At 46.5% G+C, this 17,563-nt stretch overlaps 1 protein-coding gene across 2 annotated transcripts in view; it reads left to right on the top strand.

Moving 5' to 3' along the window:
* Positions 1-17,563, top strand: part of CDK5RAP2 (CDK5 regulatory subunit associated protein 2) — a 156,614-nt gene that overhangs the window by 97,860 nt on the left and 41,191 nt on the right. For both annotated transcript variants that reach the window (XM_079789850.1, XM_079789849.1), the window contains exons 21-24: positions 4,874-5,306; positions 10,975-11,206; positions 12,493-13,069; positions 14,805-15,037. In XM_079789850.1, the coding sequence (XP_079645976.1) occupies positions 4,874-5,306; positions 10,975-11,206; positions 12,493-13,069; positions 14,805-15,037 (1,475 nt within the window). The remainder of the gene's footprint in view (positions 1-4,873; positions 5,307-10,974; positions 11,207-12,492; positions 13,070-14,804; positions 15,038-17,563) is intronic.

Raw genomic sequence — 17,563 nt, 5'->3', positions numbered from 1 at the left:
CATGGCTGCGGGGCAGGGCAGGTGCCACCAGACAGAGGCGCTGGCGAGGGGTCCTCAGAAGTTAGAGGCTAGCACATAAACAGCTGAAGAGACTTGGCGTGTGTAGGCTGCGGGGGAAGCAGACTTGGCAAGTGCCTGAAGGTACAGTCCATGCTGGAGAGGGACTAGATCCCAGAAACCCAGGGTCCTCCTCAATTCTCCCCTTTCCTTCACCGCCCAAACCTAAGTCCTGACCATCTGCCTCCTGATATAGCTCTTAATTTGCATACTTCTCACCATCCCTGTTGCCTCCTGTCCATCCTCAGCTCCCGTCAGATTGCTCGGCATCACTGCAGTAGTCTCCTAACTAGTCCCCAGAGACTCCACTTTTCTCGGGACCCAAATCCTTAGCGTGGCCTGCTAGGCGCTGCGTGGTCTGGCAACCCTGTCCTGTCCCGCAGGTGTGTTAGCACTGTTCCTGCTTTCTGTGCTTCCGCCGTGCTCCCCTTCTTTCAGTTCCCAGGATGAGCTGACCGGCTACGTCCGTCTTTGCATATGCCAAGAATGAATACACCCTCCCTGGACATGGGTTAATCCCTGTTTATCTGCTGCATCCAACCCTTTCCTAAGACCTTGACTTGACCAGCTACTCATGTTACATGCGCTCATATGACAGATCCAATTATCAACACTAATTTCAAAATGAGCACTCAACATTGCCCAGCGCAAGACTGTTGCAGCTTCTCTTCTCCCCTCCCCGACTGACGACCTTGCCTTATACTTGACTGAAAAAACAGTTGAACTCAAGCTATTTTTCTTTTCCCACCAGTGCTGCCAGCTTATGCCCTTCTATATCCATGAACTCTGACTCCTGCTGTCGGAATGGGAGAAAGGAATATTCTGCTCCTGTCCAAGACCAACGGGCACCCTCTCTTTTCTGTATCATTCATATTTTCCTGTTACTGAATCATTGCCATTAGCATAAGACAGTGGTCGGCAAACTGCGGCTCGTGAGTCTCGGTTTGCCGCTCTGTTGACTAATGAGTTTGCCGACCACTGGGATAGGGGCTTAATCACAAGGAACAACAACAGCCTGTAATTATTGGAATCGAGAGTCTAGGTCAGTGGTTGGCAAACTCATTAGTCAACAGAGCCGCAGTTTGCCGACCACTGGCATAAGACGTGCATTAATAGCCATTTGGGAGACGTTCCCCCTGCACCCTCCCTTCCCCTCCCCAGTTTTACTCCAGCTACTGCCCATTTCTTTCTTCCCTCAAAGGGAGTTTTCTTGGAAGACCTGTTCGTATTTCCTGTATCCACTTTCTTTCCTTGCGTCCCCTCTTTCTCTCATTCCAGGGCTTTCATACCTTTCACTGCACGGACCAAGGTCAGTGACAGTCTCCAAGTTGTGAAGTTCAGTTGCCAGGGTCAGCCTTTATCAGCAGAGCTGGCCACTCTCTGTGGTCTCCGTTCAAGCCCTCCCTCCCTCTTTTCTTCTGCCTCACTGGCCTCGAGCCTCCTTTGCTGGCTGTTGAATGTTGGCGTGCCCCTGAGCTGTGTCCTTAGCCCGTTTCTCTCTCTCTCTTTCCTCTCCCATGGCTTTAGAGTACGCTTTGGGACTTTCAAATGTGTACCCACAGCCCGGCTTCTCCAGGTCATACCGTCAGCTGTCTGCTTGACATCTCCACCTTCAACATTTGTCCAAAACTAAACTCCCTGTTCTTACCTTCCTCACGTCAGTTAACAGCCCTGTGACCTATCTAATTGGTGTAGCTGAAAGTCCAGTTTCCACAGTCCCCATATCCGTCAGCAAGTCCTGTTGATTCCACCTTCAACGTGCATCCCTAATCAGCCACTTCACATCTTTTCTGCTCCCCTCTCCGCAGCAGCTCCAGTTCTGGCCTGGACTCAGCATCCTGGCGGAAGACGACGTTAGGAACCCGGGAAGAGTGCAGGGCTTCTTCGGCGTCAGAACGGCCCGAGTGCCAGGCACTGCTCTGCACATTGCTCGGGCATCTTGACTCTTTACAAGCTCATTTCTTCATATGTAAAATGCGGTTCATGTTAGCCCCCATCTCACAGTCTTCCTCTGATGACTAAATGTATTTAGTGTATTTAAAGGATCTGACACCGAAGTGCTTCATAAACATCAGTCCCTTTCCCTTATGCCTTCTGTGTGACCAAGATGCTCAGGAAGGGCGCGGAAACAATGCTCAGGGCTCTGACAGGACCCCGGGGCTGGCCACTGAAAAGGTCCTGACTGCAGTGACAGCTTAATGATCTGCTGTTCAGGTTTCCAGCAAAGGAACGCTTGAAATGCTTTATTTAACAGCACACCACTTTAGTATATTATAATGGCCTCTTTCACCGCCTTTTACTACCCATTTGTAAAGTCTTTTTCCTGGGTTTTATTGTGTGTTGTTTGGTCTTGAGTAATGGTGCTCCTTTGGCTAGCTGAATAGCAATTGTCATTATTTTTAATCTATATTAAGGGAAGGAGAGGAAAGGAAAATTTAGTTTAATGTGCTTAAAATACCAGAAATATTTCTAAAGTCTGAGTTTACTGAATTTTAAGATGGTTTGTGTAGTCTAGATGATTTCATATTAGAAGTGAACAACGTACCATACATTTTAATTTTGTTTTTTATACTTTTGTTTTTTGCTCTGTTTTAGTGAGCTGTAGCTGTTTCATTTGCGTTGAATTGACTCTGCCCCAGAGCTAGATGATCAGAATCCAGAGAAGAGTGAGACCGTGCCCCTGCCCTCAGAGGGCTCCGTGGGGAAGATGAAACACGGGCTCTGCTCCTTCTAGTGGCAGCAGAGATGCAGAGCAAGGGAAGCCCAGCGTGTGTGAGAGGTGTTGGTAGTTGTGGTCTCACTGTCCCACGGGAGTTTGGAAGTAAGGCCGGCGGGAGAAACTGCAGAGAGAAGAAAAGGGATCGAACGCTGATGAGGGCCTGTTCTGTCCTCCCTCTCTGCTGACGGCACTACCTCCTCCTGCCCCACGTCTTTCTCCTGGAAGAAGCAACCGCTTTCCGCCTTGCCCTGTCCCTCCACTTCCTTTTCTCATAATTTTCTGTCTCAATTTTATAACTTCCTCTTCTTTTTTTATGAATTTCTTTTTCTCTTATATTTGGAGATGATTTAAACATGCTTATTTTAAAATTCTTCTTTAGATTGCTTTGTTATTTTTATTTCCTTGAGTGTGAATTCGCTTTGTTGGTTTGTTATCTGTCTTGGATCATAGTGGGTTTTGTTGGCAAGGTTGGTTTGCCTGTGTTAAGCCCTGATCAGTCCCCCACCCTTACTCCTCCCTGCATGGTGGCTTGCCTCAACTTGACTTTCTAGATCTTACTGTAGAGCTTATGATATTTACATGGTTCTTCTACCAGTGGAGTGAAATTTCTGGTCCCACTGCTTTCTGCAAATGCCCCTTTCTCATGACTTTGGGCTCTACTGTTTCTGACCTTGGAATAAATTTTATCTTGACTTTGAATCCTGTAGTGCAGCTTTCAACATTTTTGTTGTTCCATATTCTTGCTGCCCTTTACATGTGTTTAGAACAGAGTGGAGGGGCTCCTGTGTGTACCGATACCACCCTCTGGGCAGGGGATCTCTCCCTTCCTTCTTTACACCACAGCCTGCCTGAGCCATCTTTCCGGAGCTCGTGGGACCGTGATGCTCCCTCGCACAGAGCCTTGCAGTGGCTTGTCCTTCCTTACCATGGCTGGGTCTCCCACCTCCCTTTCCAGCCTCATCTCCCTGTTCTCCAGTGTGTCTTGCCTCTATTCATATTTTTCCACGCTCCCAGTGTTCCGTTTTCCTTTTCCCTGGCTAGGCGCTGTCAGCTCTGGAATAGTTTAATGACATTCTTCCTGCTGCCCCGGTCTGGACACCTGGGATTGTTGCTCTGTCTCTTTCGGAAACTTGCACAGTGCTCTGATCCGCTCCCTACCTGTGGAGGAAGGACTGTGTACACACCGGTCTCCAGCAGCAGGCTCAGTCCTCGCAGGCCGTTTTGTACCCCCAGTGCCCATTACAGTGCCTGGCACAAGAAATACCTCACAAGGGATTCTTCTCGAACTACTCCACAGTCTTTTACGTGCTGGCTTAGTTTGCGTTCCCGGGAAAGCAGAGCCTGCGATGAGGACTTGGGTATAAGTGGCTTATTTGGGATGTTGATTCCAGGGAGTAGGAAGGAGGGGTCAGGGGAAGCAAGATAGAAATGGAGGTAAAGCCAACAAGGGTACATCATTGCTCTAGTTACTGCTGTGGACAGCTGGGGCTCAGTCCTCCTGTCCACTCTGAGGGACAGCACAGACCGGGCCGTAGTGTCGTCCCTCCAAAGGATGGGAGCCTGGGACATTCACTCAGCAGCCCTCTTCCCCACTGCTTGAGTGTTTCCCCAGGTACGAACTGGTCCACACTTTCCCACTGCCCTGCTGGCTGGCTCAGCGAGCTCTGGAAAAGTCCCAAGGCAGCAGAGAGATGCAGGGAGCACTTGAGGTGGGACTGTGCATGTCTATGAGAGCTGTCCGTCCACACAGCTGTAGCTGGAGTCCGAGGGAGGCTAAGGGCATGTGGCAAGGGGCAGATAAAGTATCTGATACCCATACACTCTCGTTTAATCCTCGTAGCTGTCCTGTGGAGGAAGACTTACTTTCAAAGAATCGCAGTTAGAATTTGAAGCCACTTTTGCCTGATATTAGAGCCGCTGCTCTTTCAATTAAGAGCAGTTTACAGCATCCCTTTATTCAGTGCCTAGTTACTGAGCACCAGTCATGCACCATGACGGACCAGGGCCAGTCAGTGAGGACACCCTGGGAAAGCTGGTAGAGAACAAGGCCATAGCAGAAGCTTAGTTTTCCCACTTCTGTCTCTTTTGGAAAAACAGGCCGGACCTTCTGAAAGTTCTGCGTGAACTGCTCCTGGAACGAATCTGCTTGCCAGAGCAGGAAGTTTCCGGAGAACACCTTGAGGCTGAAACTGAGAAGACACTTAAGCAGATGGCTGCTCAGCTACGAGGTGAACTTAGACAGTTCATCCAAGCCAACTCCTTTTCCAAGCCCCATGATGAGCTGAAGTCGCCTAGGGGCGGCCAGCTAGTAAAGGTGGAGGAACCGTCCAGGGTGGAGCTGAAAGATGCCTCGGTGCAGACCATGGCCACGGAGCGTGACCTGCTCAGATTCAAACACGAAGGCACGAGAGAGGCTTGGGAAGAGACACTGCCAGCTGCCGCATTCAGCACGGGTTACCAGCCGGAGAGCCTGGGCGGGACGGCAGGGCGTCAGGCCTGCCCTCTTTCCTTCCCCCGTGGGGCTGACAAAGTGAGTTTCTCTTTACATTACTTATTTTATACAAAGAGAACACTTAAAATCACCGGTGTTTGTCTGAAACTGGGTTTATATAAAACCTGGTGTCCCCCTCTGCCTGCACTTATCCTGGCCTCTGCTTGGGGGTGTGTGTCTGTCCTAACCTTCCCTAAAGTATCACCATTGTTTCCCCTTTCTCCTTCCCCATCCCAGCCCTACCTATTTGTTTATCACACACACACACTGTATATGAAAAGACACTGCTATTATATTAACGGTGCTCGAGATGCAAATTTGTGCAATTTGGCTAAAATAGAAATGCTCTCATCTGCCCCAGCTCCTTTAGTTTGTACCTACATATTAGGAAAACTAGGTCCCGCGCGCCCCTCCCCCCCCATTTGTATGGGAGATATCATTCTATATTCAGGAAGTTTGGGTAATTGAATGAACTTAATTTCCCTGAATGTATTAAAAATCTTTTTTTAAAAAAAATATATTTCTTTATTGATTTCATAGAGGAAGGGAGAAGGAGAGAGAGATAGAAACATCAATGATGAGAGAGAATCATGGATCGGCTGCCTCCTGCATGCCCCCCACTGGGGATCGAGCCCACAACCCAGGCACGTGCCCTTGGCTGGAATCGAACCTGGGACCCGCAAGCTGACGCTCTATCCACTGAGCCAAACCAGTGAGGGCTGAAAATCTTTTTTAGTTTGGAATTATCCTATTTGCTTGTATCTTCAAAACAAAGGTAAATGTGCTTATTTTATTGTGTCTGTTCTTTGTGCCAGAATTGTGCTAGATATCTGTCCATACATCATTACATTTAATCTTTCTGTGAAAGGCTCAGAAAATTGTCCAGAGTGACTCAGCTGTTAAGAGGAGGAGAAGTGCCTGGCCGGCGTGGCTCAGTGGTTGAGCGTCGACCTATGAACCAGGAGGTCATGGTTTAATTCCTGGTCGGAGCATATGCCCAGGTTGTGGTCTCGATCCCCAGTGTGGGGTGTGCAGGAGGCAGCCAATCAATGATTCTTCTCTCATCATTAATGTTTCTATCTCTCTAGCCTTCTCCCTTTTTCTCTGAAATCAATAAAAATATATTTTTTTAAAAAGAGGAGGAGAAGGATATAAAACTGAATTCCTGTTTTACAAGTAGACGGGGCTCTTATAAACCTACCTTTCTCAGGAGGGGTGGAGCCATCTTATCACCATAGTGGCCTCCATTCTATGCAAAGTGGAAGAAAATTTAATGATTTTCTTTGGGGTCTTTGGTTGGTCAATGAATCAGTAATCCTAAGGCTTAAGCCAGAACTCTGGTATCTTGTTGAAAAGAACATCATTGCAGTTCAACAGTGAAACAAGGAGATGGATATAATTCCGGTTGTTTGGTTTTAGAAGCAAGAGAATGGACTTTACAGATATACCTGTGATTGCATCGGGCCTGACATTTAGCTACTTTGAGTCCTTGTGTAAGTCACCCGATCTTTCTCAGTGACTTGAATGGGATCAGTGTGACCTAGAACCTGAGGCTGGCATGATGGATAGCTAAATGAGGTCATGTGTGGCCGTGCCTTGCACATGGTAGGAGCTCAGTGTGTGCGCTTTCCTGTTCCCTTCCATTGCCAGGTGAGAAGTTTCATGACATCTTCCATAAGGTGGTAGGTGGGAATCTGCTCGGCGTCCATAAGGTAGCATTTTCTGCAGTGTTATTTTAGAACCGGCGTTAGGTTGACTGACAGCAGTCTTCCAGCCTGGAATTGGCTTTGGCATTTGTGCACTTGCAGATAGCTTTCCTGCTGCCATCTGACACACAGATTTGGATCCAAGAATAAAGATCGGTGGAGACAGAGGACCAAGCAAATGACTGTTATTTTCCAGTCCTCTATGATGAGGCATCCACCTCCTCCCAAATAGTCCCTTCACCACCACAAGTGCTCTTGTCCTTGAACCTGTTCTCTCTCTCCTCTGGAATTTCAGGGCAGAAGAGCCTCCCTTTTCTGAACTGAGCAGTAGAGTCTGAAGAGCTTGTTTGAGGTCCATCTGTCCAACCTTGTTGTATGACATTGACTGCTTGTTTGGCATCTCCGTTCTTTGTCTGGAAAATAGGCATGATAATATCTATTATTCTCTGAGCTCTGGGAATACAGTTTACTTGAGGATTCTGGGAGAATGCCTGGAAGCATTTTATATCCTAGAATGTGCAAGAAGGGGTTTTTCTTCTTCTTTTCTTCTTGAGAGACCTTGCTGATTTTCTCATTCCCAGGATCCCAAATATTTCTTGTTTTCCTCTCAGGTTCCTTCACCACCACTTAAAAAAATAAAAAATAGCATAGCTTTACTTAACTATAATTCATATATCCTCCAATTGATTCACTGAATGTATATAATAAAGTGGGTTTTGAAAAATATATTCATAGAGTTGAGCAACCATTACCATAATTAATTTTAGAACATGTAGATTATTCCAAAGGAAACCCTGAACCCATTAGCAATCAGTGCCCATTTCTCCACACCTGTTTACCCCTAGCTGTGCCTATTCTGGATTTTCATACAAATGGAATCATAGAATATGTGTCTTTGGTGACTGGCTTCTTCCATTCAGCGTAATGTTTTCAAGGTTCATTCATGCTATAATCTGTATCACTACTTTATTTCCATTGCCAAACAATAGTCCACTGTGTGGAGATGGTACATTTAATTTGATAGGCATTTTGACTGTTTCCACTTTTTGGCTATTATGAATAACTAGAGGTCCGGTGCACGAAACTCGTGCACGGGGTGGGGGTGGGAGGGGGGGTGTCCCTCAGCCCAGCCTGCACCCTCTCCAGCCTGGGATCCCTTGAGGGATGTCCGACCACCCGTAGGACATCCCTCTCATAATCCAGGAATGCTGGCTTCCAACTGCACGCCTGCCTCTGCCTGATTGCCCCTAAACGCTTCTGCCTGCCAGCCTGATCACCCCCTAACCACTCCCCTGCCAGCCTGATCGACGCCTAACTGCTCCCCGGCTGGCCGGATTGCCCCTAACTGCCCTCCCTTGCCATCCTGGTCACCCCTAACTGGCCTCCCCTGCCAGTCTGGTTGCCCCTAACTGTCCTCCCCTGCTGGCCCGGTCACCCCTAATTGCCCTCCCTTGCCAGCCTGGTCATCCCTAACTGCCCTCCCCTGCTGGCCTGGTCGCCTCCAACTGCCCTCCCCTGCAGGCCTGGTCCCCCCAACTGCCCTCTCCTGCAGGCCTGGTCCCCCCCAACTGCCCTCCCTTGCTGGCCTGGTCTCCCCAACTGCCCTCCTCTGCCGGCCTGGTCACCCTCAACTGCCCTCCTCTGCTGGCCTGCTCACCCCTAACTGCCCACAAGTGCCCTTCCCTGCAGGCCATCTTGTGGCGGCCATCTTGTGTCCATATGGGGGCAGCCATCTTTGACCACATGGGGGTGGTCATCTTGTGTCTTGGAGTGACAGTCAATTTGCATATTACTCTTTCATTAGATAGGATGTTGCTGTGAATTTTCATGTGTATGTTTTGGTGAGTATACATGTTTTCATTTTTCCTGGGTTTATACCTAGGAGTGGAATTGCTGGGTCACAGTAACTCTATGTTCAACGTTTTGAGGAACTACCAGACTGTTTTCTAAAGCAACTGCTCCTAGTTTACATTTTCACCAGCAATGTGTGAGGGTTGCAGTTTCTCTACATCCTCACTAACACTTGTTTTATTATCTTTTTTTATTATTATCTCTGTCCTAATGAGTAGGATTGGCAGCATTTCATTGCAATTTGATTTATATTTCCTGATGACTAATGATATTGAGCATCTCTTCATGTGCTTATTGGCCATATATATTTCTTCTTTTGAGAAATGTCTATCAGATCTTTTGCCCATCTTTTAATTTGATCTATTTGTGTTTTTATTATTGAATTTTAATAGTCCTTTTTTCTTTTTAAGATTTTTAATTCATTTTTAGAGAAAGAGGAAGGGAGAGGGAGAGAGAGAGAAACAATTATAGGAGAGTGAGACATTGATCGCTGCCTCCTACATACCCCCTACCAGGGATCAAGCCTGCAATCCAGGCATATGCCCTGACTGGGGATTGAACTGGCAACCTTTTGGTGCATAGGGTGACGTCCAACAAACTGAACCACACTCGCCAGGACTTAATAGTTCTTTTATATTCCAGATTCAGTCCTTCTCCTCAGAGTGTGAATATGTTTAAAATTCTCCCACTTGAAAGGCACCCTTTTGGCCTCTTAAGTTATTGTTTGCATGTTCATTCCACAAGTCGTTATTGAGTACCCACTGAGTACTAGTTCTTGTGCTGGAAACTGTGAATAGAGTGTGACCAAGAATTGCAGAGTCCCTGAACCCTGGAGCTTGTAGGCCAGAGCAGAAGATAGACAAAGAACAAGAATTGCATAGGCATTTAATTATAATGGTACTAATGTTCTCCCAGGAGAATCATAGGCGGCAGTGAGTGTATGACCGGGAGATCTGACCTGGTCTTGGAAATCAAGGCCCATTCTCCTGAGCAAGGCACATTTGAGCGGAGTCCTAATGAACGTATTGGGATTAGTGGGTGAAGTGGGGATGGGCAAGAAAGAGTTCTAGGCAGAGGAGACAGCATACGCTAAGCTCTGAGTGGAAGGAGCCTATGATTTTGAAGAACTGTTAGAGGGTGAGTATTTGGCAGTTAGGAAGTGGGAGAGAGGGAGGAACTCAGGCTGCAGGTCATGCTCAGTGTGGGCTGTGGTCAGGACTTTGACCTTCGTCATAAGGCAACTGGTAAGCAGTAAAATAGTTTAAGCAGAGGAGAGGGATGGTAGTTTGCCTTTTCTGTTGCAGCATGGAGAGTGGATTAGAAAGGGCAGGAGTGAGTGTTGGGAGGACCACTCAGAAGGCTGTGGCAGTGCCTCGTGAGGGCGTCCTGGAGTTGAATGGTGGTAGTGGAGGATGAGGGGAGTGGAAAGAATTCAGAGACAACTTGGGAGGTGGAATTAATGGAACCTGGTGAGTGATGAAAGTGTGTGACGAATATAAAGGGAAGTTTAAAAAGGACTCCCAGGTTTTGGGTTGTGCTATAAGTGGACGGTGGTGTGAGTCACCAGGACAGAGACTTTTTAAGTGGTGTAGCTTTGGGGACATGGGGTGATGGTATTGAAGAGTTGAGTTCTCAGTTGACTTTGGAGTGCCCGTGAGCCATTGAAAATGAAGATGTCTAGGATAGGCAGGTCCCAAGCTTTGATCCTGGGAAATATTTATTGGATTAGTGACTCAGTAGCCACTGAAAACTGTAGTAAGAGGTGGTGCTGGTGGACTAGCAGGGGTGGGAGGCAGATTGGCCTAGATTGAGGAATGGGTGGAGGTGAGGAAATAGGCCAGGAGGAAGAAAATGTTTCTCAGAAGATTGTGTTGCAAAAGGACTGCCATATCCTGAACATCTGGAATGTCTAGAGAGGGTCAGTGGGTCATGGCCAAGAGGGTGTCGAGGAGGAAAAGCTTGGCACTTGCTGGTCAGAGGAGGGACTTGCCAAGATACAAGCTCTGCAGACTGGGAGGCAAACACAGATGCCAGTATAGGAACCAGAAGTCTGAATAGTGGTTTGAATTCAGTTTTATAAGGTTGGCACGAGACGGCTGATTATGTGACCACAGGAAGTGTATTCATTGTGTCTCTGTGTATGTTTTCAGGATGCTAAGAAGTCCCGTTTGCCCGTCCTGATAAAACCATCCCAGTCATTGGGAAGTGTGTATCGGCTCCCAGCCGCGCAGGAGGTGGTGGCCCAGCTGCAGGCTCAGATCTTGGAGCTGCAGGGGGAGCTGAAGGAATTTAAAATTCGCAACAAGCAACTTCACCAAAAGTTAATTCTGGCTGAAGCAATGATGGAGGGGAGCCCAGCGCCAGACAAAACGCTACAGAAAGGTAAGCACCTAGAAAAATGTCTTCTCCGCAAGCTAGATGAACGGCCGATTGAACTGCTGGAAATGTCAGCCTTGTTGTTTAGAATTGCAATAAGTTCGAGTATAAATTTCATGAATTGCAGTGATTAATCTTGACTCTTGACAAATACACAATTGAGGGAACACAATAAGGAAAATGAATCTATTGTTTTCACTTTATTCTGAGTCTGAATACAGGGACTTGTGGTGCTCACAGGTCTTGCGAGGTCACTGCTCCCCTCACTTGGGATTGCCTGCGGTGCCCCAGATGTGATGACTTGAACCTGGGCTTTTTTTCTGGCTTCGTCTGTGGATTTTTAGAATGATCTGTAGCCAGAGGTATTTTTCCATATAATTTTAGGTTCTATCTTGGCTTTACCTTAGTTTCGGTTTCAAGATAAGTTGGCCTTTGGCAGGATTCCTCTTCTCTCCCTCCCTTCCTCCTTCCTTTCCCTGCTCTTCATCCATCCATCTACCCATGCAGGCATCTACTCACTGGTTCAGTGGATGTCCCCTGAGCATTTGCTGTGTCCCCGGCCTCATGCACTGGGTAAGGAGAGAGAGGAATGAGAGACCGTCTCTGCCTCCTGAGAACTCCAGGTCTCGGGGTGGGCGCAGATAATTAAATCAATGTGGGTCCTGGGTCGGGGGGAGGGTGCACTTCAGAGAGGAAAGATTTTATGGCAAAGGCGACTCAGCCAAACATAGGCCTGGCACTTTGTCCAGGGCTCGCCAATTTGCACTTACCAATGTTTTTATTTCTTGTTGAGACCCCAGGGTGCCTCAACCATGTGCTACTTCCTTCCAGAGTTTCCCAGAAGGTCCTGGGGCCTCTCTCTTGGGAAAGGTGGGCATGAGTCTATGGAAATCATTTTCTCATAGTTTTTTGAGAGCCTGAACTTAAACCATTTCAGACAAGCTGCAGTATATTTATGCTTTTTATGTCCTGTTATGGCAGCTCAATAGATTAATATTATCTCATAAATTGCATTTTGCCTCCCCAGTGTTTTTATTTCCCTGTTGTATCTTTGTGTTCCTCTCAGTATTTGTTGGCAGGAGGGTGGTTCCCATGGTTAAATTCACTTTTTAGAACAGTCGCTCTGAGGAAGAGGCTGGGGTGAGAGGTGAGAGGTGAGAGGGAAGACTGCAGTCAGGGGGCTTGTTAGGAGGCCCTTGCAGTGGTCTCAGCTCAGCAGTGCTGTGAGGAAGGACAGAGGGGATGGGTTTCAGCACAGGAGATACACTGACATAAATGTGCTTGATTTTTAGACTCTGAAATTGACCAACCCAGTGACCTTGCCATCTTGCCAACATGCAAAGAGAATCCGTCTGAAGATTTTCAGAGCCCAACTTCAGTAGCTGCTTACCTGAATTCTAAGAGTCAGCTTCCCACTGAAGTCAGTGTGATTGGAACCGATCAGTGTAAGAACATCGATACCTCAAATGATACAGAAAACTTGAAACAGAAAATCTATTCCTTGGAAACTGAGCTCGAGGGCTACCAGAATTTCATATTTCAGCTTCAAAAGCATTCCCAGTGCAGTGAGGCCATCATCACAGTTTTGTGTGGGACAGAAGGGGCTCAGGATGGCTCCAACCAGACCAAGGGTCATACTGATGAAGAAGAAATGACCTTTTCAAGTTTGCACCAAGTACGTTATGTGAAACACATGCAAATCCTCCATCCGCCGGACCCAGAGATGGCTGATGGCAGGATGCTGGAGAGCCTTGAGCAGCAGCTGGGAGACCAGGAATGTGAGCTGCAGAAGGAGCACAATTTGAACATGGAACTTTTCAGTGAAGTGCATGACCTGCAGAATAAGTTCAGAGATCTCTCGCCCTCAAGGTACATCCCATTGTTTAAGCCTCCAGTTTCCTTATGTTGCCACTAGGTTGGAGCCAATGAGCTGAAGGGGGCCATGAGTGGGGTGTGTACTGTGGAAGGCTTGGTGGTGGGGTGCAGGCAGCTAGGCCCTGCCCAGAAGCTAAATGTGAGGCCACACAGAATAGTGCCTGCACACATGCAAATCTTGTATCCTCTGCAATTGTCAGGGCAGATTTTGCCTTCCCCTGGTTGGGGCCTCAGTAAACATTTTATACCAGTCACTTGTGATTTATAGTATGTTTGCTGAATGGCAGTGTTCACTTCTGGACACTATTACTGGCTTTTACTTACTGTGCTGCAGAACTGAAAAATGTCCTAGGCAGGTGGGAAGAATAAAAATATTTTCCATCTTTACCATTTAAGGTCATCTTAAAGAAACAAGCCAGTGTGGAAAGAGAAGAATTCTTAGGTCATGAAGATATGTTTTATGGGCCTAGATACATACAGCTTTGCTTCATGAGATCTGGCAAAAATGGGATCATTTGTAAAGTTGACCTTCATTCGTCACTAATTTGAGACAAACACATAGTTCTGAATTGTCAGGAGCCAGAGTGAATTTTTCAAGACTTCCAAACATTGAGATGGAAGGAAGCTTGTATTTATTGAAAGGCCATTGTGTCAGACCTTCCATTGGGCACTTTTCTTATTTAACCCTCAAAATCACCCGAGGAGAAGGCATTATTAAATGTGTTTTTATAGATGAAGAAATTGAGCCTCCTGGAGGTTGCCTTGACTTGCCTAAGATTCATAAAGACATTGCCTGAGTCCCAGCCCACAGTGACCACTCTAATACTCGTGTCCTTTATCATCCATTCAACTGGCCCCCACCTGCAGTACTGCTGCCACATGATTGTATGTGCAAACTGAGGGCAGGTGGTCACCAGTCCCACACACTGTCGACATTTTAGGGAGGGGGAACATGTTGACGAGGGCTCAGTGTCTTTGCCAGCCGCTCTGGAGCCAGGTTACTGTGGCCAGTTTCTGTGAGCCACGTTTTCCTCAGTGCCTCCCAGTACCTGAGGGCTTACTGGGAAGCCCAGTACAGTGGCATAATAGGGCGTGCGCTCTGAAGGCAGAGCTGTGTTTGAGTCTGAAATCTTCACCGTTTAACTAACTTTGTGTCTCTGAGAGTCAGTTTCCTCTTCTGTAAAAGGGGAGGTTCATACATTGGTTGGAAGATTGGGAGGATCAGATAACTTACAAAAAACACTCACTACAGTGACTAACAAACACGCCATAGACCCTCCATGAATGGTAGTTGGGATCCTGCTTATTCCTTGGCCTTTGGGTTGAGACGAGGGAGTCCTGTCTGTTTTCCTGCCTACAGTTTCTGTTTTGTTCTTCATGGAATTTGTGGTGGGTTCCCTGTCCCTTGGGCGCTTGTTTCTACAATTCGGAATAGGGTTTTTGAAGAGTGTATGGAAACTGATTGTTCTCTTGAGTCCTTGCCAATCTTACTTTAATTGGGGGCTTCATAAGGTTAAAAATATTGCAGAAGAACCTTTGTTCCAGCATTTGTTAGCTGTTTTGAAATCGAAGGAGTGACCTTGTACAGTTTCAATTTTTCTAAAAGTATATATACTTGTACAGCTGCAGGCTTTTAAAAATTGTGCTCTGTCATTTTTCCAATTAGTGTTAAGGTCACAAAAATTCAATTCTAAAATGGCACAAGCATTTTCTTTCCCCCTTTTATCAGATACAATTCATTAGTTCAGTCCCAAGCCAGGGAGCTCTCCCTTCAGCGGCAGCAGATCAAGGATAGCCATGACATCTGTGTCATTTATCGTCAACACATGAGCACCATGATTAAGGCATTTGAGGAGTTGCTGCAGGCCAGTGATGTGGACTACTATGTGGCTGAGGGCTTCCAGGAACAGCTGAATCAATGTGCCGAGCTGCTCGAGAAATTGGAAAAGCTGTTTCTCAATGGTAAGTGGGGCGAGGCACTCGAGTCTTAAGGCACATCAGTAATCGACCCGGGGCTTCTTGGAGGGCCCAGGGGGAACTGACTCCTTGGCCCCATGTACCTTCCACCCTGTGCTCTGATGAGGTGACAACAGGACCACACTGACTGCTTCTTTCTCCCAGTGACCGTTCCATGTTCCAAACCTGGGGCCCTGCCTCGGGCTGGCTGGTGGGACACACAAGTGAAGCCAGCGGGGAAGTGCTGCCCTCAGCACCTGCCACATGGTGGTTGGTTCATCCATAAGAGAAGACGGAAATTGGTGTTTTGTTGTTGTTGTTTTGGTAAAAAACGCATGAGTTTTAAATATTGGCAACAACAAATAAACGAAAAAAAATCTAAACTGTTTTTTTTTCAAATGTATTTTTATTGATTTCAGAGAGGAAGGGAGAGGGAGATAGAAACATCATTGATGAGAGAGAATCATTGATCAGCTGCCTCCTGCACACCCCCTACTGGGGATCGAGCCCGCAACCCAGGCATGTGTCCTTGACCGGAATCGGACCTGGACCTTTCAGTCCACAGGCCGATGCTCTATCCACTGATCCAAACCGGCTAGGGCTGAACTTTTTTTGGTTAAAAAATATATTCAATTGGATGGGTGGGAAGAGATCAACCAAAGAATTTGTATGCATATATGCATAATCCATGGACATAGACAATAGGGCCGTGAAGGCCTGCGAGCGGGGAGGGGAGGAGGCAGGAGGGGGCTAGAAGCGGTCAATGGAGGGGAAAAAGGGGACATATGTAATACTTTCAACAATAAAGATTATATATTTATATATATTCAAAGGCCAGAGGTAGTCAGAAGAGGGATGAAAAAAAACCTTTGCTAACCATTTGTCATATGCTAGGTACTTCAATAAATATTACTAGTTTAATAAATATTACTATATTAAAATGTTTTTAAAAAATAATTTGCAATTTTCTGAGACTGCAACAAAGAACTTCCGTATACCCTTCATGCAGCCTTGTCAGTGGTTGGTATTTTGCCACATTGCTTTATCATTCTCTCTCTCTTTCTCTCTCTCTCTCTCTCTCTCTCTCTCTCTCTCTCTCTCTCACCTATACTAGAGGCCCAGTGCACGACATTCATGCCCTGGGGGGAAGGGGACATCTCTCAGCCTGGCCTGTGCCCTCTCGCAGTCCAGGACCCCTCAGGGGATGTCCACCTGCCGGCTTAGGCCCCATCCCTCAGGGGGCAGTCAGATATCCCTCTCGCAATCTGGGGCTCTTGCAGTCCAGGACCCCTCGCTCCTTACCGCCCGCTTGCAGCAGAGGTGGGAGAGGCTCAGCCGTGAGGCTTCTGGTTGAGTGGTGCTCTCCCTGTTGGGAGTGCACTGACCATCAGGGGCAACTCCTACATTGAGTGTCTGCCCCCTGGGGGTCAGTGCATGTCATAGCGACTGGTTGTTCTGCTGTTTGGTCGATTTGCATATTAGCGTTTTATTATATAGGATAGGATATATACAGACACACACACACCTTATTTTTTTCCTAACCCTGTGAGAGTGGATTGATGATATCATGTGTCATCAGTCTCCCTAGATACTTCAGACCAAGACCATTCTCTTAACCACAATTATCAAAATCAGGAAAAGTATTTTCTAATATATAGTCTATAGACAAATTTCAGTAATTGATTCAGTAATGTCTTTTATGATCCCACAGGCAACCACTGTTCTGGACTTTCCTTAGATTAGTCTTGTCTATTCTTGAACTTCATGTAAATGGAATCATACCGTAGTAAAAATATGTCTTTTATGAGCGTTTTATTCCCGATCCTGATCCAGGATCCAGCCTCACACTACATCTAGGTGTCCCAGCTCATTGGTGTCCTGTAGTCTGGAGTAGTTCACCTTTCGTCTTTCATGATAAATTTCAGGAGTTCGGGCCGCTCTCACTTTGGGATTATCGGTTGTTTCCTCTTGATTAGATTAGGTGCATTGGGTGGCTTTGGCAGGTGTTCTCATGGTGTCATGTTAAGGAGGTCCATGATATCAGTCTGTCCCATTTTTGGTAGTGGTAATTTTAATTCCTAGTTAAGGTAATGGCTGTCAGATTTCTTCACTGTGGTTTACAGTATTTCCCTGTGTAATGTAAAAGTAACTAATGAGGGATACTTTGCAACTCTGAAGTATTTCATTCCTCTTCAGACTTTTATCCATGGGATTTACCATCCATTGAGGATTCTTGCCTTAGTCATTTATCACTGTGATGATGCTATCATGGTCATTTTTTCTTTTTTTAAATATTTTTTTTATTAAGGTATTATATGTGTACATATCTTACCATTGCCCCCCCCACCCCAATCCCATATATGCCCTCACCCCCCATTTTTCTAATGCCATCATTCCTTCACTTATTATTAGGTGGCATCTGTTATAAGGATGAATTCTTTCTTTAACTCCTTTTACTTATATAGTTGTTATTTGTTTATTATCAGTGTTGATTTGTAGATTCTTCTTTTATTCAGTGGACTATGTGTTATC

This window comes from Cnephaeus nilssonii, assembly GCF_951640355.1.
Source record: "Cnephaeus nilssonii genome assembly, chromosome: 14".
Taxonomy (NCBI): domain Eukaryota; kingdom Metazoa; phylum Chordata; class Mammalia; order Chiroptera; family Vespertilionidae; genus Cnephaeus; species Cnephaeus nilssonii.
This window is presented reverse-complemented; position numbering and strand designations above follow the sequence as displayed.